Below are 21,630 nucleotides of genomic sequence, written 5' to 3'. Positions count from 1 at the left end.
TTGCAAACTATTTATTTTTATAGAGAGTGAAAAAACCAATATTTCAATCAATAATATAATGTAAATAGTACAACCTAATACATGTATCAATAACTTATTATTTATAATTTAATTTTATGTTTGTGTGTCTTATTATATAAAGTTAGGTTAGTAAAACTAATGATTTATTATACTATCAGTACGTCAAAATTAAATTTAAATATTAAAAATTTCAAGCATATTTTGTTTAAATTTTAGATATTTGATATTTGACTATGATTTCAGTTTTTTTTTTAAAAAACATAAAATGGTGCTAAACTGCCAATAAGTAAGAACAGAAATCTAAACATTCTAATAATTAGTAAATTACTAAGAAAACCCCAAAATAACTCTACCAGTAGCATATGATTTTAAAAATTGGATCGAACCGACCAATCAGACCAATCCAATTGCAAACCGAAGTTAATACGATTCGGTATAATGACAGAAATCGCCCAAATCAAAATCGCATTTAAATTGTTGAACTAGCCGGTCGGATCCGACCAATTTTGAAGAAACGTCATTGTTTGATGTTTTTAGTTTTAGGGATAAAAAATTTAAATTTCTTTTTCTCCCTGCTCAGTCACCCACTCTCCTTCGAGCCCCATTTTTCAGACTTTCTTCTCTCTCAACTATCTACACTAAGTTACAGTCTTGCCCACCACAGTAAGGAGAGCCTTAACGCTGCCGTTCGTTGCGCTCAGAGGCCACCGTTTCTTCCTCGGTGGTGCCTTGTGCCCCCCAGCCCCTTCGCCAATCTTCTTCCTTCAGAAAGCAGAACTGCCCTCAACCCTAGCCTCCACCACCGTCGCAAGGAGTGGGCCACAGCCGCTGCCCGTCACACTCAAGGGCTTCTCTCTTCGTCCTTTTGGCGTTCTCTAAGTCTCTAAACCTTGTTCTATCTCACCAATCGTAGGTGCACAGCTTTTTCCTCGAAGACAGTGACTTAATTTTTTTAATTTTTGTTCTTTATTCTTATTTTTTTGCTCAGAACAATTTTTTTGGAGGATTCTGCTAGTGCTAGTGTGCTACTCAGATTGAAATTTGCCTCATTGAATGATTAGTTATGCGCATGTGCTGTATTGTTTTCCGCTTTGGATTGAATCATTGATTTAAATGATTAGTTGATTTTAGTTTCCTGGTGAATGTTTGTTAAAATTGTGCTGAAAATTTCGTTAATGGCTTCATTTTTTTTTAACTTTTCGTTTCAATAACTCTTTTGTTTTAAAGAATCAAGATGATCAAAAACAAGATTGAAAGAAGTGTAATTAATTTTATTAGTTGGCTTTGTGTAATCTTTATCTTATTTAGTGCTTTCGGGTTAGATTTCTAAATTAAGGAGAATATATAAGCATGGTTTTGAAAATCGGACCGGATCGATCGGTCGAACTAGTCCAACCAGAACCGACATTAAAAACGATCTGGTCCGATGTCTGAAACCGTAGTTAAAAACCATTCAAAAATTATTGAACCGGTTGAAAACTGGTCGGTTAGATTGGATCGGGAACCGGCCAGTTCTTTAAAACGACGCGGTTTTGCTTAATTTTTTTCTTTTCAAAATCCCACCGCACGCGAGTCACGCCCCCCTTCCGCTCCCCCCCCCCCCCCCCCCCAAAAACCAAACCCCCTCCTCGTGAGTCTCACTCAGCACAGCAAAGCCATTCTCTCTTTCTTTCTTTCATTCATAAGGAAAAGCCAAAAAAACCCTGGCCATCACCACCGCCGCAAGCAGTGGCATATTGCCTCGTCCGTCCATCCTTCTTCGTCTGCTCACCCGCGCTTCTGCCGCCCAAGTGATTGAATCCCTTTCTCTTCGCGGATTGAAGCTCTGCCCCCTTGCTTTTCTTCTGCCGCCGTCGTCTTCTGAACGATATGTCTGTTCGGTCTCCGCCCTTGGAAGCTGGCTTGTGACCCGTGACTCGTGAGTCGTCAGTGGTGAAATGGAGAAGGAATAACAGTGGTCGTCGTCTGGTCGTCGCGCTCAACTGCTCAGATCGAAGGTCGGTGCTCACTGCTGGTGCTTGTTCTTCTTTTTCTTTTATGCTCTGTTCAGGAGTGAGAACGAAGGGTTTAGGATTCTGCTACTGTTAGTGCTATTGTTGAATGATTAACTCTGCTGCTGCTGTGCTGTACTCTGTTTTGTTGTTTTTTTGTGCTGTGTTGAAAAAAATAATGCTGAAACTATGACAATTCTTGTTAATCTTTGAAAAAATTTGTTAATTTTTGTTAAAATTTTGTTGAAATTTTGTTAAAATTGTGATCAATCTGCTGTCTGCTGAAAATATTGCTAATCTTTGTTAAAATTAGGTTAAGGTGTGAGCTTTTATTTGTTCAATATAATCAGTCTAGTCTTTGTTAAAATGATGCTAAAACATGAGCTTTTATCCGAATGATTGAGTCTTCTCTGTTGCATTGAACTGGATTTATTTATTGAATTTTTTAGTTAGATTTTGCTAAGTTGTATCTTGTTTTGAACCGATTAAAATGAATGATGGAATTTTTATTGTTGTTGAATTTTTGTGGTTGAATCTTGTTTCCATTGAAAAAAAGAAATAAGAAACTAAAAGGAGAAGAAGCTTCCACAAACTATAGAATATTAAGTATTAATTCCCACAAAAAAAAACATAAGCTAATGTCATGAGTTATGCAAAATATATAGACTGTTAATAACCAGTAGCATAAACAAATTACATGAATTCCAAGTATTGAAGTTTATTAATGATCATGTTTCACAGCAATAGCATAAGCAAATGTCTATGCTTCCACAAATTATAAATGGTTAATATCTAGTTTTGTACAAATGTTTCCCTGTTTTAGATGTTGAGTATTGCTAATTCCCCAAATGTCAGTGCTCAACCCCTGCATATTTGGTCTATGTTCACTTATCTTTCCAATCATTTGGTTGCCAAAGAATCAAGGAGTTTTATTTGTTTTTTTAATGAGCTTCCAGTCAATAAAATTATTGAATGTGACCTCTATGATGTATTGCACATAAGATGCTTTTCCATTAAAATTTAGCCATATATAAAGGTTATATATATTTGGTAACAATTGTAATTGGAAACTTTCAACAGGTACCTTTTCATGTTTTAAGAGTTTTGCATATTCTAATAAGTTTACTTGCATAAAGCACCTTATAATTTATTTTTTATTTTATTCTAAAACTGTTTTTCTGGTTGAACCACAGTTAGACCAGTTGAACCAGTAAACTAATAAACCAGTAATTAGAGCAGTTTGATGACCGATTCGATTCTCAGAACCTTGTATATAAGGCTTTAGCCAAGTGTGATTTAAAGGAGTAACTTTCTAATAACAATTTAGGGTTTGTTTCCAAGAGTCATCATATTATTCCTCTGCACAATACTCATCTCTTCTATTTTTCTGCTGCATAACTTTCTTCTTTAGTGTTGCTGTCATTATCCTTTCAGGGATTACTAGTGCTATTGTGCTACTCAGATTGAAATTTGCCTCATGAAATGATTAACTATGCTCATGTGCTGTATTGTTAGGCTTTGGATTGAATCATTGATTTGAATGATTAATTGATTTTAGTTCACTTGGTTAATATTGGTTAAAATTGTGCTGAAATTTTTGTTAATTTTTATTAAAATTATGCTGAAAATTTGTTAAAAGTTTATTAGGGAAGAAGTAAATTATGCTAAAAATTTATTAAAATTATGATCAACCTTGACCAGCCTTAGTTCAATGAAGAAATATATGAATTGAATTAGCTCAATTCAATTAATGTCTTTTAATTTAATGAGTTTCTATTTAAATTGATGAGCTCAAAGATTTTTAATACATTTTATGATTTAAAACAATCAACTCGGTTATAATAATGCATATGTGGATAATAATTTGATTTACGCTTTTACATGTAATGTTTTAAATTTGGAAGATATTTTAAAGTTTATATTAGATTATAACTATGCTGTACGGTGTGTTTATTTATATTTTTTATTATTTTATTATAAAACAGTTTTTCCGGTTGAACCTCGGTTGAATCGGTTAGACCAATGAACCAGTGACTAGAACGGTTCAGTTTTCAGAACCTTGAGCACATCCCATCCTCTATCATTTACCGACCAAATGTCCAACAATACCCACTGCGCCAAAGTACCCATTCTGTCACTGTCACTCCTGCTTCTTTCTCCATCTCTTCACTGCGGCTGTTGCTCTGTGTTCTCTCTCCACCTTCGCTGTTACTGTGCTCTCTACTCACCCAGTCGCGGTAGCTGCCTCTCTCGAGAACTTTATTTCTGATTAATTGATTATTGATGACTTGATCTATTAAAAATATCGATTTCAATTCTTTAAATTTCTTTGTTCATCGATCTATTTCATTTGATTATTTCTGGTTTTGCCTATTTTTGAGATAAAAATACAGTGTGTGATTAACGAATTGAATTCAGCAGTAGCTCTTTTATCTTTGTGCTCTGTTCTTAGCAAATAGAACCTTAATTTGCTTATGTGTGATTAAACCTTGTTACTTCATGAAAGAATGAACTGATTAACATTCTGGAGCCTTAACTTGTTTCTGTTGTGCCTGTCATTTGAGTTTAATTAAAGACAAATGGAAGGACGCCTTAGTTTGCTTCTGTTTTGCTTGCCATTTAGGTTCATTAACCCATCTTCATTAAACACAATGTAATAAGTGCCTTGATTATGATTGCTTGCAGTTCTTGGTTTATCGTTTGATCTTTTTTGGATCTTGGACATACCACATTTCAAATGCCTAGCAACTTGGAATATGTTCTGTGTAAAAGGAATATGGATGGATCAGTTTGGTACTTGATTTGCTATTGTTATGTGAGAATGTTTTGGTGAATTCAATTGTTTATTTGTTATGTTTGCTTCTGAACCTTGATTTGCAATTGTTGCATCTTATTAGTACAAAATTTCTTACTTGATTTTCTAGCAATGAAACATAAGAAAAACTGTTTGGATTTCTCAGTTACTCTTCGAACAAAGGTTCCACAATATGCACTCTTAGGGGAAAAAAATCTCCTTTTTCAGCTTCAAGTACTCTCCTGTTATAGGAAAAAAAAAATTGCATATTTGAAAGAATGTTATATCCTTGTTACTCTTAGATGTGGTAAAGGCAAAAGCCTCTTGGAATATGCACTTGCTTAAGTAGCAACAATTGTATCTGCTTAACTTTCTTGGTTGAAAGTTTGTTCCAGTTCACAATTTGTGAAATGTAGAAAGTTGATGTGTGGCATAGCATTATAGCAACCTACATGTTCACAACTTTACGTATATTTTCCACCTCTTGTGTAAGACTTTTTATTATGATATATTATCTATTAAATGAATAATGGAGTTTCTGAAGTTTTATAGCAACTTAAAGTTAACATTTTGTGAATTAATAAATGAATATAAGAATACTCACAATGTCTAGAATATTTATTTTACAAACCTCAGCTTCCTATGGATGAGCTTGAGGTTTTCATGTGTTTCTCATTGCTGAAATATACGTTGGAGCTTATATCTTGATGAACCTGATGACTTTACATCTGTTTTGTGCAGAAAAACTAAAGATTGATACCTGCATGGGAAAATACTGGCCAAATGAAATAGTAAGGCATGTTCAAAGTTGATTCTGCGGACAGATTTTAAGGTAAATTATATAATTTCTGATAATGTGTTTGTGTGCACTGAATTTCTGTTGTTGGAATGATTGCTTCATATGGAGCTCCCTTCTCTGTCTTAGACACGTCAGTTCCCTAAGCTAATCCTTATCATTGCTTTAAGCCTTTAGATAGTAATTGTGTTGGCTTTCAATATTGTTATTACATTTTTCATGAGTCATCCTTGCTAAAGTTTCTAACATAATCTTTGAAGGTAGTTGGTTCCTTTCCATTCATGGTTTCTGAAAAATAAACATATAAATAAAGGAAAAAGGGAAAATGCTATGTTGTTGTTTTGGACTATTGTTATGGACTTGTTCTATTTTAGTTGTGCTTCCCCGACCCTAGTAAAAGAAAATATATCAAAGAGCCCGTGTGCTCTTGTTATCAATTTAAGTCACACATACATCATTAATGACCGGAGGAGAGAGAATTTGAGAATGAAAACGAACAAAGGGGCTTACACACAGAGAGGGAAAGGGAGAGGGAGAGAGAGGATGGTGGTGGCTACATGAAAACTTGCCAGATTTCTCCTATTCTCTTCTTCCACTGTTTTGTCAGATTTCTTCTTCCTACTTTTTCTTTCTCTTATGATGATGTGATATTGTGCAAGTCACACAGAATATGTTTTCAATTGTTTGATATTGTCTTTATTTTCTGTAATGTTTGTCAATTCAAGCTTGTACCAGAGACAACTTTTTTACGTATAACCAATATATGTTGTGACTGTGAATGACAATGAAGTGTTTGCTGTGCGATGATGGTGATGTTAGGTTAAATGAAAAATATTTGACGTAGAAAAAATAGGTAATAGGAAAGAAAGGATGAATTGGATTATTTTTCTCAAAAATTTTGCCCTTTTGTTGAGTGATCACTATTTTTAATGGGTAAAGTTTACATCAATGAAGCATATGTAGGGAGAAGATTTTCAACAATCGATTGTCCAAAGTCCAAACGCACTTTGATTCTTCGAATTTATATTTATTCCCTTTGAACTAACAGGTGCTTTAATTAACTTCTGAACTTTCCATCTGTTATCAGCAAGCGGTAGGACTTCGGGGACTTCCAGCTTTCACCACATTTGACTTTGGGGACTTCCAGCTTTTCACCACATTTGGTAACTTTTCAACGCCAATATTTAAAGCACATGCTAACGAATGAGGCCGATTCCTGTAGCTACAGGAGAGCAAACAAAAGCATTAGGAAGAAGGATATAGTGACACACAACAAAAAGAGAAACTCCCATACGGATTGTATAAGGATAGAAATAGAAATGGATTGTTGATCTTCTCCTCAGAATAGTCAATCAGTGTAATACCATAAATCTAGGTTTATTTTGTGTCATATACATTTTCGTCTTACTTCAATACAGAGATAAACAATTAAAATATAATGTTTTATTAATAACAGATAAAATTGTCAATATAAGGCATTCAATTCATTTTCAAAGTTGAAATACCATAGTTACTCAAAAAATACGAATGGAAGAATAAAAATCCAAAATTATCCATGAAAAATCATGTTGCAATGACGTTTGTTTGGTAGATTTGTCAAACAAATAAATTCTTTTGGGTGTAGCAGTTGAATTTTTTTATTTTTTCGTTGGTAATTTTGTTTGCTACATTCTTTTGAGTAATTTTCTAAGTGACATAATCATTCGTGAGTTATTTGTGTGCTGATGTTTAATCACAATTTATTGCAGGCAAATATTTTATAAAGACAACAGGAGCAGCGACATACAACCGCCAGGTTGGGCCAGGTTAGTTGGATTCCTGTATGGATGTTGGTGGTTCAATTCGGTCAGAGAAACTTTCCCCCGGCTCATCATTATCCTTACAAGTCAATAACAACAACGTCCTCTAAGTATTACAACAACAACACCGCCATTTTCTTCAATCCAAACACCCCGATTTCTCTCTTGATCCATGCCATGCTTTGCCAATGTCAAAGTACTCAAAACTTCTCTACGAACATACCTAAAGCTGGGTTTCCCTTCAATGCAGACACTTCCTTCTTGCTCTTACTCTTCCACATGGAAACCCCACCTTCCCGGTGCCACACATGAACCCCAACCACCCCCTTCACCTTCTCCTCCAGTTTCAGTTGATATCTTCACATCAGGTACTAATAGGGGTTCTCGTAAATGGGGTTCTTACAGTCCGGGTGATTTGACTTTCTATTCCCTTATTGAGAATTATGCCTCTTCCTTTGATTTTGTGTCCTTGGAGAAGGTCTTAGACCAAATGAAGCGTGAAAAGAGAGTTTTTATTGAAAAGAATTTCATTGTTATGTTCAAAGCTTATGGGAAAGCCCATTTGCCTGAGAAAGCTGTGGACTTGTTTCGTAGAATGGAGGTTGAGTTTCAGTGTAAGAAAACTGTGAAGTCTTTGAATTCAGTTCTCAATGTGATTATTCAGGACGGTTTATTCAATCGTGCATTGGAGTTTTATTCTGATGTTGACGCATCCACGAGTTTGAATATTCAACCTAATGTACTCACTTTTAACTTGATTATTAAGGCATTGTGTAAGCTTGGTTTGGTTGATAAAGCAATTGAAGCGTTCAGGGAAATGCCACCAAGGGGTTGTGCTCCTGATACTTATACATATTCTACATTGATGGATGGGTTGTGCAAGGAGGGTAGGATTGATGAGGCCATTTTGTTGTTAGATGAGATGCAGATTGAAGGTACCTTCCCTACCCCTGCAGTGTTTAATGTGTTAATCAATGCATTGTGTAAGAAAGGTGACTTGGAGCGCACCTCCAAGCTAGTCGATAATATGTTTCTTAAAGGTTGCGTCCCGAATGAGATGACATATAATGCCCTTGTTCATGGCCTCTGTCTCAAAGGTAAGTTGAATAAGGCAGTTGATCTATTGAATCAAATGGTGTCTAATAAATGTGTGCCTAATGATGTCACGTATGGAACACTCATTAATGGTTTTGTTAAGAATGGTAGAACTATTGATGGGGTTTGTGTGTTGTTATCTTTGGAAGAGAGAGGCCATCGTGGGAATGAGCATATTTACTCTTCCCTCATTAGCGGCTTGTTCAAGGAGGGAAAATCAGAAGAGGCAATGCGATTGTGGAAGGAAATGGTTGAGAAAGGATGTCAACCGAATACTATTGTCTATAGTGCTCTTATAGATGGTCTTTGTCGAGTAGGGAAGCCAGATGAAGCAAGGAAACTCCTAGTTGAAATGAAGAATAAAGGTTACCTGCCTAATTCTTTTACTTATAGCTCCTTAATGAAGGGTTTTTTTAACATAGGCGATAGCCATAACGCTATTCTTGTTTGGAAAGAGATGACTGCTAGTAATTCTAATCATAATGAGGTTTCTTACAGTATACTTATTAATGGCTTATGCAAGGATGGGAAGCTTATGGAGGCCTTAATGGCGTGGAAGCAAATGCTGAGTAGAGGAATCAAACTAGATGTTATAGCTTACAGTTCAATGATTCATGGATTTTGTAACGCTCAGTTAGTAGAACAGGGTCTAAAGCTTTTTCACCAGATGCTTTGTCAGCCTGAAACACAACCTGATGTGGTTACCTACAACATACTTTTCCATGCTTTGTGCATGCAGAATAGCATCTCTCGCGCCATTGATGTTCTAAATATCATGCTAGATCAAGGTTGTGACCCTGATTATATTACTTGCGATATTTTCTTGCGAGCTTTAAGAGAAAGAGTGAACCCGCCTCAAGATGGGGCAGAGTTTTTGGATGAACTTGTAGTCCGCCTAATTAAGAGACAGAAAGTAGTAGGTGCTTCCAAAACAATAGAGGTGATGCTACAGAAGTTTTTACTTCCAAAAGGTTCTACTTGGGCCACAGTTGTAAAACATCTTTGCAAACCTAAAAAAGTTCGAGAAACCATTCGGGAATGTTGGAGCAAGCTGTGTCACTGATTTCTTGCATATGTTATTGAACTACAGTTTACTTGAAACTTTTGGGATTTGGATAGCATCTGCAGTGTGATTTTGTTTGTTATCATTGTAGGGTTGTCCAAGCTAACATAATATTTGACAATTTTTCTACCTTATGGGGCTAAAGGGAGCTATATTAAGTTGCTGCAGTTGTTTTTGTTGTATATAGGTGGTTTGAAAACATTGCAAACATAGCTGGTGTAACAAAAGATCCATCAGGTGACATATTCACAGGCATGGTTTTGTAATTGTGAATGAGATCACATGATGTTTATACCATTGTATAAGGGGAATTCCCTTTATAACCATTTTTGGTCTCTTCTAGTTGTAATATAGAATTGGATCCTCAATTTTTTTCTCATTTGAGATTGAGAGTATAAAGTGTGATCTCTCATCATAGGATCAAGAGAAAACATGAGAGAAAATATTGAAGGATTAGATATTATATTTTACATTTTCAATTGAGAAAATATTTGAGAGGATTTATTTTCTTGTAATATAATGAGCAGCATTTACAAGTTTGAACACAACATATCTATACTAACATGTATGCTACTATATTATATAAAGGAGATCTGTCTTGTCTCTTCTGTCTTTTGTTAACAAGACTGAATTTGCTTATTTTATCCTCTTTATCCGTTTATTGTTCTTTTCAATTTGCCTTATCCATTAATCACCTTTGATACAAGGAAATGTAGAGTATAATAACCAAAAGAAAGATTATAGTGTATAAAAAATACAAAAAAGATAGTATAGTGTACAAGCATTTTACATTAATGTAGGGTCCAACTAGGGTTGGAAATGAGTGTTCGAGTTCGACTCGTTAATAGCTCGATAAGTTGAGCTCGTGAGCTGATGAGCCGAGTTTGAGCCTGAAAGTGAGCTCATAAATTAAATGAGTCGAGTTTGAGCTTAGATAAGCTCAGCTCATTAGCTCGTGAGCTGGATCAATTATATATATAATTATTAATACACAAATTCTATATACATGTAGTTTATACTTTAAATTTAATATTGTATATATACATATAAAATAGTAATATATAATTTTATATATATTAATGTTCTTATTTAAAATTTTATAATTATTTTTTATATGATTTTGATGTAGGACATAAATAAAAAAAATTTCATAATTAATAGATACACAATATATAAAATTAATATTTTTAACATATATAAATATAATTTATTAATATAGAATTATAGATTATATTCATATTATTTAAGCCAACTCGTGAGCTTGAGTCGGTTCATGAGTTTTCAGTGAGCCAAGCTTGTGCTTAAGAAATAGGCTCGATTGTTAATGAGTTGAGCCTTGAGTCAAGCTCAATTTTCATGAGCCGAGCTTGAGCTTGTTCTAGCTCGACTCAGCCCTAAGTCCAATGAAGAGTTGTACTTAAAAGGTATAATGTATATAGTTTAATCTAATAATTGTATTAGAAAACTAATTTCACGGCTTAAATTCATAATTTTGAATCAATATAAAAACAACCTAAACTGTTGTTCCATGGTTTCATGTCAAAAAGAAAAATAATAATAATAATAATAATCGGTGACACATACATAGCATAACTCCTTAATCTAATAAGCTACCTTTTCCGAGGGTTACCTGAAACTGTAGGTCGATCTCAGATAAGATCTACTGTTGTGACCGGAGCAGTCATGTCCGACTTGTTGGATCTGGTGGTGCTGCTGATCCTTAATCATCGGAGGGTGGTGGTACCTGCAAGAAACTCCGATGTTTAAGTTAGCACGTGCTTTTGGCAGGTTTTTGTGTAGAATTAGAATGTGAGTTATACCTGGGTGCTCCAGTGTATTTATAGTAGTATTGAGTAACCTTTCTTTGAGATAAGTTGGTTATCTTATCTTATCTTTGGGCGAGGTCATTTATCTTTTAGGCCCGCCACCTTTAGAGTGGGCTGCGTCCCTCTGTTTGGGCCTGCTTGGTCCTCTGTGGAGATGTTGGCCGAGCTCTTTAGGGAGAGGTCGGTGTCGACCAACCTTTATGCGAGGTCGGTCGTTCGTCTTCGATTAATCCGGATCATGTAGCTCGACCCAGGGTATGAACAGTGTCCCTGCTTGAGTTCAGACCTTTCCATGAGATCGTGTTTTCTGAACTTCGATCTCTTTGGGGAAGTCGTGCTCAAGCATCTTGGTCCACCCTGCTCCGCGAGTTTTGCGTTGTTTTTAAATGCGAAGCATTTTTTGCTTTTTGCCTCCTTTATTGTCGCGGTTGTTCCTCGAAGGGGTTACTTCCTTGGGAATACGCACACGCTTTTAATGCCCATTGATTAAGCTTTCATTTTGTTTTCGCCGTTTCTTTTTTCCTCTTTTTGTTTTGAAATTAAAGAAGAGATTTTGCTCTCATTTTCAGTTTTCTTCTCCCTTCTGTTCCGTTTCGTTCTTCGTCCTTGCTTCCAAACTTGCTTCTTTCGTGCATTTCTTTTGCTCAGCGAAGAGGAGCTTCTTTTCCTCAAGGTTGCTCTTTTCTTGGATTTTTGAAGCTTTGCTGGTGAAGATTGTTCGTGGCTTACTACTTGTTTTACCTTCTTCCTCAGGTTGGTTCCTTCATTTCGCGCCTCTTTATTTTACGCATTTTGATTGTCGTACTTTTCTGTGTTTTACTGTCGCGTGTTCCCTTTGCATAAAGCTTTGATCTTGCTGAGCTTTGATAAAGTAAAAAAGGTCGAATCTTTCTTGGTGATTATTGCATGCCCTTTTTTCCCCGTGGTTGTGCTCTTTGCTTTCTGTTTTGCTTCGGAAATGTAGGAGCTTAGGTTTTACTCTTGTTCAAGAGGTCTAGGGTTGTATGTTTTAGCTGGTTTTTTGCGATATTTTCCGTACTCCATTCTGCTGCCTTCCAAGGGTGTCCTTGGGTTTTTGCTGATAATTTCTTGTTTTCGTGGATCTTTGGGTGCCCTTTTTGTTGCCATACCTCTTGTTTGTTGGTTGTTCTTTCTCTTTCCGATTCTGTCCGAGTTGTTTGGTAGTGACCCCTTTTCTTTCTTTTTGCTGTAGGTGTAGTTGCTATATGTCTTCCCGTAAGAATATTGTTGAGATGTCCACAAAAATCCCTGCTGGCATGGCCGACTAGCTAGACTCTATAGTCCTGATGTGTGTTACTGTGGCCGATCCGGAATACTGTGAGAGGCTTAGGAGGTTCCATAAGATCTGTAGCAATAGGGATGATGAAAAGAATTACGAACTGTTATTGCCCGACCTTGAGGACAGGGTTAGTTTCCCTCCCTTAACTCAGAGTGAACACCCCTTCTTCTATGCTTATGACTATTTCTTTAGCCAGCTGAATATCACCATCCATTTTACTGCTTTTGAGACCGACCTCTTATGGACTTGTAATGTGGCCCCTTCCCAGCTTCATCTGAACTCTTGGGCCTTCATTAAGATTTTTCAACTGTTGTGTCAAGAACTAGGTGTCTGACCTACCGTATCCCTTTTTCTTTACCTTTTTGTGTTGACAAAATCTGGAGTGGCCAAGAAGAAAGCTTCTTGGATTTTCTTCCGAGCTACTCAGGGGAAGAAAGTATTTTCAATGTTTGATGAGTCCTTTCGAGATTTTAAGAACTACTAATTCAAGGTCTGAGCTGTTGAGGATGTTCGCCCTTTCTTTTTGGATGAGAATGATGAGCCCATCTTCCCTTTATGGTGGCAGAAAGATATAGTAGCTCCCAAGTATTCTTGGGAGAGTTTAGATGAAGTAGAACAAGCTTTTGTGGGTGTTCTAGAGGAGCACTTGGGGGGGGGGGGAGCCTCCTCATCTTGACACAAAGAGGTTTCTGGGAGATCCTTCCCTCCTCTGTGCTGAACTAGGTAATGTCCGACCTCTTTCTTCATAGAAGTGGTTACCTTTCGCTATTTGTGGTTTTAGCTTTTCAAATTCTACTGTGTAACTTTTTTCATGGCTTCTTTTTTAGAAATGGTGAAATCTTTGGACTCTATGAGGTCTTTTCGGAAGGCCAAGAAGGCAGTTGCAGCTCAGAACTTGTCACAGAAGAATTCGGGGAGGGTTCTTCTGCACAGTCGCCTCCTAAGAAGCCGACAACTGACTCTCAAAGTTTGAGGAAGATCATTCTGACCCCGCAAACATCTTCTGGTGCTGCCTCCTCTCCTACTGCTGCTGGTCCTCCTCCCAAAAAGCAAAAGACCGTTGGGGCTTATGATCTGAACAATAAAGATTTTGATGGCGTTGGTTTTGCTACAGAGTTGATAGCTCCTCATGGCAAAGTTTCTTTGGATGATGTTTCTATCCTCCATCATCTCAATTTTATTGCAAGTAACAGTATTCAGATGGCCAACCTTGGTGCGGCCTTGTCTCGGGTTGTTCGGGAATCCCCTGTCCATGCCACCAAGTCCTTTCTGGAGGAGGCCAAGGCCGAATTTGATAGGGTGAACGGTCTGAAGGATGAGCTGGACGCCAAGGTTGCTAAATTGGAGATTGATGTGGAGAAGGAGGAGAAGGAGCGTGCTACTGTGGCGGAGGCGGCTGCTAACCTGGCCGAGGAGACTGCCCAGAAGTATAAGGAGAGTTATACTCAGACCTACGGCGAGTTGTTGGAAACTAGAAAGAGGCTTCAATTTGCCCAAGATGATCACGCCGAGCTTCAGGGACATATGGTAAGTAGTATGACCGAGATGTATGAGATCTTGAAGGCTTAGGTCCGAGTTATTGCTCCCGAGGCTGATCTCTCCTTATTCAGTATAGATAATGTGGTGGAAGAAGGCAAGATCGTCCCTGCCCCTGATGATGAAGATGAAGGTCCTCCTCTTGTGCCGCCTCCTAAGGCCTCTGCAGCTTCAGCCTCTTCAGATCCTTCTGCTGAGGTGATGCCTCCTGGGCTCGAGCCTGACGTGGAGATTCTGAACGGGCGAGATGGAGTTGTCAATGCCACCCCAATCTCGACCATACCTCCTCCTCCTCCTGCTAAGGATGTTGCTACTGGGGAGAATTTAGATCCCTTATAACTTGTTGTTTATGCTTTCTTGTGTATTGGTACAATCCGACCTGTGGACTTTGAACTTGTTTAGTTTTTTGTAAGTCTCTGTGGTTGACCTTTGACATTTAGTTGCTTCTTAGCAGCTTTTATTTTAAAAAACAAACACTTTAAACTCTTGGGCTGCCTCTCAGGCAGTCTTTGAGTCTTTAATGCTGAAGGATGTGTTTTGCTGATATGTCAACCTTTGGCGAGTTATTTGATGTTTGGAGGTTGTTCCTTTATTGCTCTTTTATCCTTGCAATCCTTGCAGATTTTTTAGAGGTTTGGTACTTCCCGGTCTAACCTCTTTTTGAGTGGTAGTGTAGGTTTTTTACCCTTGTCCTTTTGGATCACACCTTGCTTTTGAGTTTGTGTTAACAACCTTTTGCTTTGGCAAAGTTATCCTTGCGGCTTGGGGTCCGGGCTTTTAGTCTCTGGTAACTTTTTAGTGTTCTTTACATAGAACCCTTTTAGTTTCGAACGACTTTTGTAGCCCTTTTTTGAGATCGTGCCTTCTTTGAGCGGAGTTGTTCCCTCTTAAGCACTTTGGAGCCTTAAGTTGTTGTCAACCTTTTTGGCGTTTGACTTATTCCTTTCTCGAGGTCGAGCTTGTCTCTTTGGGTCGCGCCTTCTTCTTAGCTGACGTTGGGTTGAGCTTTTTAGTCATATTCCAACAATTTTTTAGGTAGTGTTCCGATGAGGAACCTTTTCTTTATAGTTTGTTTAGATGACTTTTTAGCGCCGTTTTGACTTGTGCTTTTGCTTTTTAAGTAGTGTCATTTTTGCAAGACTTGTACCTTTCAGCGAAGCATTTCTGACCTTGGTTTTTTAACCTTTCTTCACCCTTTGCGAGGTGTTTTTGTCCCTTTTTAGTGATCCTTTCACTGGTCAGACTTCTCTCGGGCCTTCTCAAGTTATTTTTAGTAATCCCATTTTAGTTAGACCTCGTCAGGCCACTTTTTCTGGGTTACTTTTTATAACTTCTTGCGTTATCTCGCTTCTATCGCTTCACCTTGCTGACCTCTTTTAATTGGGCGATGAATTTTACGTTTTATAAGCTTAGAGTAATGCGTCTTGGTAGGAAACTTTTTAGGGAATTGAAGAATTTCATTCAAATAATAATGAGGTAAAAATATAAATAAGAATATACATGAGAGTGCTTACCCTTCTAGGTCGGGCAGCTTCTTAGATCTCGGCCTGACGCCTCATTATAAAACCTTTTTAGGAAAAAGAGTGCGCCTTGAGCTAAGATCTTTACTATTTTCTAGTTATAGTACCTTCTTAGGTTACAGGCATGCCATGACCTTGGTAGCTCTCGCCCTTCGAGGTCAGACACCTTGTAGTAACCTTTCCCCAGTACTTTCACAATTCGGTATGATCCTTTCTAGTTGGCTGCTAGCTTCCCTTCTCCTGATCGACCTGCTCCGATATCATTTCGGATTAAAATGAGGTTGTTGGTGGTGAAGCTTCGTTGGACTACTGGTGGACGAAATTGTGATCCTCAAAGTTAGTCTCTTTGTATTTGTATGAAATCAAAAATACCCCAAAGAGATCATGGTGTAATGAATTGGGATCTTAATAATCCCTGGTAATGGCATTTGAATTCACAACTCCGTTCAACTAACCAGCAAGTGTACTGGGTCGTCCAAGTAATAAACCTTACGTGAGTAAGGGTCGATCCCACAGAGATTGTTGGCTTGAAGCAAGCTATGGTCACCTTGCAAATCTCAGTCAGGCGGATTTAAACATGATACTTTATTAGATTAAAATAAACAATAAAAGGGATAGAGATACTTATGTAGATTCATTGGCAGGAATTTCAGATAAGCGAATGGAGATGCTTTTCGTTCCTCTGAACCTCTGCTTTCCTGTTATCTTCATCCAATCAGTCTTACTCCTTTCCATGGCTGGCTGTATGCAAGGGCATCAACGTTGTCAGTGGCTACATCCCCTCCTCTCAGTGAATCATATGCTCACGCACCCTGTCACGGCACGGCTATTCATCTGTCGGTTCTTGATCATGCTGGAATAGGATTCACCCTCCTTTTGCGTCTGTCACTAACGCCCAACAATCGCGAGTTTGAAGCTCGTCACAGTCATTCAATCATTGAATCCTACTCAGAATACCACAGACAAGGTTTAGACCTTCCGGATTCTCTTGAATGCCGCCATCATTCTAGCGTACACCACGAAGATTCTGGTTAGGAGATCTAAGAGATACTCATTCTAGCTTAATTCATGTAGAACGGAAGTGTTTGTCAGGCACGCGTTCATAAGGGGGAAGGATGATGAGCGTCACACATAATCATCACCTTCATCACGTTCTTGGGTGCGAATGGATATCTTAGAAGCGAAATAAGAAGAACTGAATAGAAAATAGTAGTACTTTGCATTAATCTTTGAGGAACAGCAGAGCTCCACACCTTAATCTATGGAGTGTAGAAACTCTACCGTTAAAAATACATAAGTGAAGGTCCAGGCATGGCCGAGAGGCCAACCCCTCTGATCTAAGAACCAGGCGTCCAAAGATGTCAAATACAATAGTAAGAGGTCCTATTTATAATAAACTAGCTACTAGGGTTTACATGAGTAAGTAATTGATGTACAAATCCACTTCCGGGGTCCACTTGGTGCGTGCTTGGGCTTGGGCTTGAGTGTTACACGTGTAGAGGCCATTTGTGGAGTTGAACGCCAGTTTCTGTGCCAGTTTGGGCGTTCAACTCTGGTTTTGGATCCTTTTCTGGCGCTGGACGCCAGATTTGGGCAGAAGGCTGGCGTTGAACGCCAGTTTACGTCATCAATTCTTGGCCAAAGTATGGACTATTATATATTGCTGGAAAGCCCTGGATGTCTACTTTCCAACGCAATTGGAAGCGCGCCATTTCGAGTTCTGTAGCTCCAGAAAATCCACTTTGAGTGCAGGGAGGTCAGAATCCAACAGCATCAGCAGTCCTTTTTCAACCTCTGAATCTGATTTCTGCTCAAGTCCCTCAATTTCAGCCAGAAAATACCTGAAATCACAGAAAAACACACAAACTCATAGTAAAGTCCAGAAATGTGAATTTAACACAAAATCTATTAAAAACATCCCTAAAAGTAACTAGATCCTACTAAAAACATACTAAAAACAATGCCAAAAAGCGTATAAATTATCCGCTCATCACAACACCAAACTTAAATTGTTGCTTGTCCCCAAGCAACTAAAAATCAAAATAGGACAAAAAGATTAGAATATACTATAAATTCCAAACTATCAATGAAACAGAGTTTCAATCATATGAGCGGGACTTATAGCTTTTTGCCTCTTGAATAGTTTTGGCATCTCACTTTATCCATTGAGGTTCAGAATGATTGGCATCTATAGGAACTCAGATTTCAGATAGTGTTATTGACTCTCCTAGTTCAGTATGATGATTCTTGAACACAGCTATTTTATGAGTCTTGGCCGTGGCCCTAAGCACTTTGTTTTCCAGTATTACCACTGGATACATAAATGCCACAGACACATAATTGGGTGAACCTTTTCAGATTGTGACTCAGCTTTGCTAAAGTCCCCAATTAGAGGTGTCCAGGGTTCTTAAGCACACTCTTTTTTTGCTTTGGACCTTGACTTTAACCGCTCAGTCTCAAGTTTTCACTTGACACCTACACGCCACAAGCACATGGTTAGGGACAGCTTGGTTTAGCCGCTTAGACCAGGATTTTATTCCTTTTAGGCCCTCCTAACCACTGATGCTCAAAGTCTTGGGATCCTTTTTATTGGCTTTTTGCTCTTGCCTCTTGGTTTTAAGAGCTTTTGGCTTTTTCTGCTTGCTTTTTCTTTTTCTTTATTTTTATTTATTTTTATTTTTTTTCGCCTATTTATTATTATTTTTTTTTCTGCAAGCTTTGTTCTTTGCTGCTTTTTCTTGCTTCAAGAATCATTTTTATGATTTTTCAGATTATCAAATAACATGTCTCCTAGTCATCATTCTTTCAAGAGCCAACATATTTAACATTCTTAAACAACAACTTCAAAAGACATATGCACTGTTCAAGCATACATTCAGAAAACAAGAAGCATTGTCACCACATCAATATAATTACGCTAAGCTCAAGGATAAATTCAAAACTCATGTACTTCTTGTTCTTTTAAATTAAAACAGTTTTTATTTAAGAGAGGTGATGGATTCATAGGACATTTATAACTTTAAGACATAGTTACTACTGCTAATGATCATGTAATGAAGACACAAACACAGATAAGTACATAACATAGAAAACGAAAAACAGAGAAAGTAAGAACAAGGAATGAGTCCACCTTAATGATGTCCTTGAGCTCTTCTATGTCTCTTCCTTGTCTTTGCTGCTCCTCCTTCATTGCTTTTAGATCTTCTCTGATTTCATGAAGGATGATGGAGTGCTCTTGATGTTCCACCCTTAGTTGCTTCCAATAATTGTGTGGAAGAAGATGTATCCCCTGAGGTATCTCAGGGATCTCTTGATTTGCAGTCAAATGTTCTACCACTGAGCTATAGACCCTTGATGGAAGCTTTTGTCTTCCCTTTTCTTCTTTCTAGAGGCTTCTCTGGCCTTAGGTGCCATCAATGGTTATGGAAAAAAAACAAAAAAGCTATGCTTTTTACCACACCAAATTTAGAATGTTGCTCGCCCTCGAGCAAAAGAAGAAAGAGTAGAAGAATAAGAACAAGATATGGAGGAGATGGAGGGAGATGTGTATGCGGCCACATGGGTGGGATTGGGTGGGAAAGAGATGTTGAATTTTGAAAGAAAGTGGGTGTTTGGATGTGAGTGGTAAAGGGTTAATTAGGGGAGAGTGTTTATTGGGAATGGAGGATGATTGAGAAGAGAGAAGAGAGTGAGTGGAAGTAGGTGGGAATCCTGTGGGGTCCACAGATCCTGAGGTGATCCTGTGAGGTCCACAGATCTTGAGGTGTCAAGGCAATTACATCCCTGCACCAATTTAGGCATGCAAAATGCCCTTGCACACAACTCTGGGCGTTCAGCGCCAGGTTGGTGCCCATTTTAGGCGTTCAACGCCCATTTGCTGCCATTTCTGGCGTTGAACGCCAGAACCATGCTTGTTCTGGGCGTTCAGCGCCAGGATGCTCCCATTCTGGGCGTTCAGCGCCAGAACTATGCTCTGTTCTGGCGTTTGAACGCCAGACAGCTGCTCCTCCAGGGTGTGATTTTTCTTCTGCTGTTTTTGATTTCGTTTTTGAATTTTTTGTTTATTTTGTGACTCCACATGATCATGAACCTAAGAAAACATGAAAAACAATAAAAATAAGAATTAGATAAACATTGGGTTGCCTCCCAACAAGCGCTTCTTTAATGTCAATAGCTTGACAGTGGGCTCTCATGGAGCCTCACAGATGTGCAGAGCTTTGTTGAGACTCTCCAACACCAAACTTAGAGTTTGGATATGGGAGTTCAACACCAAACTTAGAGTTTGGTTGTGGCCTCCCAACACCAAACTTAGAGTTTGACTGTGGGGGCTCTGGTTGACTCTGCTTGGAGAGAAGCTTTTCCTGCTTCCTCTCCATGGTTGCAGAGGGGGATCCTTGAGTTTTGAATACAAGGGAGTTCTCATTCCATTGAAGGAATATTTCACCTCTGTCAACATCAATCACAGCTCTTGCTGTGGCCAGGAAAGGTCTTCCTAGGATGATGGATTCATCCTCTTCCTTTCTAGTATCCAGGACTATGAAATCAGCAGGGATGTAAAGGCCTTCAACCTTTACTAACACGTCCTCTACTTGTCCATAAGCCTGTTTTCTTGAGCTGTCTGCCATCTCCAGTGAGATTTTAGCAGCTTGCACCCCATAGATTCCCAGTTTCTCTATTACAGAGAGGGGCATGAGGTTTATTCCTAAACCAAGGTCACACAGAGCCTTAAAGATCATGGTGCCTATGGTACAGGGTATTATGAACTTTCCAGGATCCTGTCTCTTCTGAGGCAATGTCAGTTGATCCAGATCACTTAGTTCATTGATGAACAAGGGAGGTTCAACTTCCCAAGCATCAATGCCAAATAATTTGGCATTCAGCTTCATGATTGCACCAAGAAACTTGGCAGTTTGCTCTTCAGTAACATCCTCATTCTCTTCAGAAGAGGAATACTCATCAGAGCTCATGAAGGGTATAAGGAGGTTCAATGGAATCTCTATGGTCTCTAGATGAGCCTCAGAGTCCTTTGGTTCCCCAGAGGGAAGCTCCTTATTGATCACTGAACGTCCCTGGAGGTCTTCCTCCTTGGGATTCACGTCCTCTCCTTTCCTTATAGGTTCGGCCATGGCGCTTATGTCAATGGCCTTGCACTCTCCTTTTGGATTCTGTTCTGTATTGCTTGGGAGAGTACTAGGAGGGATTTCAGTGATCCTTTTACTCAGCTGGCCCACTTGTGCTTCCAGATTTCTAATGGAAGATCTTGTTTCATTCATGAAACTTACAGTGGCCTTAGATAGATCAGAGACTAGATTTGCTAAATTAGAAGCATTTTGTTCAGAGTTCTCTGTCTGTTGCTGAGTTGATGATGGAAAAGGCTTGCTATTGCTAAACCTGTTTCTTCCACCATTATTAAAGCCTTGTTGGGGCTTTTGATCCTTCCATGAGAAATTTGGATGATTTCTCCATGTTGAGTTATAGGTGTTTCCATAAGGTTCACCTAAATAATTTACCTCTGCTATTGCAGGGTTCTCAGGATCATAAGCTTCTTCTTCAGAAGATGCTTCTTGAGTACTGTTGGATGCAGCTTGCATTCCATGCAGACTCTGAGAGATCATATTGACTTGCTGAGTCAATATTTTATTCTGAGCCAATATGGAATTCAGAGTATCAACTTCAAGAACTCCCTTCTTCATAGGCGTCCCATTATTCACAGGATTTCTTTCAGAAGTGTACATGAACTGGTTATTAGCAACCATGTCAATGAGTTCTTGAGCTTCTGCAGGCGTTTTCTTTAGGTGAATGGATCCACCTGCAGAGGTATCCAATGACATCTTAGATAACTCAGACAGACCATCATAGAATATATCCAGGATGGTCCATTCTGAGAGC

The 21,630-nt window shown here is 38.4% G+C and overlaps 1 protein-coding gene across 5 annotated transcripts; it reads left to right on the top strand.

Annotated features, from left to right (window-relative positions):
• The first annotated feature begins 1,660 nt into the window (after positions 1-1,660).
• On the top strand, positions 1,661-10,183 carry EMB1025 (Pentatricopeptide repeat (PPR) superfamily protein). Of its 5 annotated transcripts, none has more exons than XM_088497427.1 (5): positions 1,667-2,018; positions 3,998-4,249; positions 5,548-5,638; positions 6,690-6,957; positions 7,351-10,183. In XM_088497427.1, exon 5 carries the CDS (start codon positions 7,574-7,576, stop codon positions 9,557-9,559), a length of 1,986 nt encoding a protein of 661 aa, XP_088353553.1. In that variant the 5' UTR covers positions 1,667-2,018; positions 3,998-4,249; positions 5,548-5,638; positions 6,690-6,957; positions 7,351-7,573; the 3' UTR covers positions 9,560-10,183. The 5 variants fall into 5 exon arrangements, with proteins under 5 accessions (XP_016171182.1, XP_088353552.1, XP_020965462.1 ...); XM_016315697.3 differs by having other exon boundaries at positions 1,703-2,018; positions 6,690-6,765; XM_016315696.3 differs by lacking the exon at positions 3,998-4,249 and having other exon boundaries at positions 1,661-2,018; positions 6,690-6,765.
• The last annotated feature ends 11,447 nt before the right edge of the window (positions 10,184-21,630 follow it).

Source organism: Arachis ipaensis, chromosome B8 (genome assembly GCF_059453495.1).
Source record: "Arachis ipaensis isolate K30076 ecotype BB chromosome B8, ASM5945349v1, whole genome shotgun sequence".
NCBI lineage: Eukaryota > Viridiplantae > Streptophyta > Magnoliopsida > Fabales > Fabaceae > Arachis > Arachis ipaensis.
This window is presented reverse-complemented; position numbering and strand designations above follow the sequence as displayed.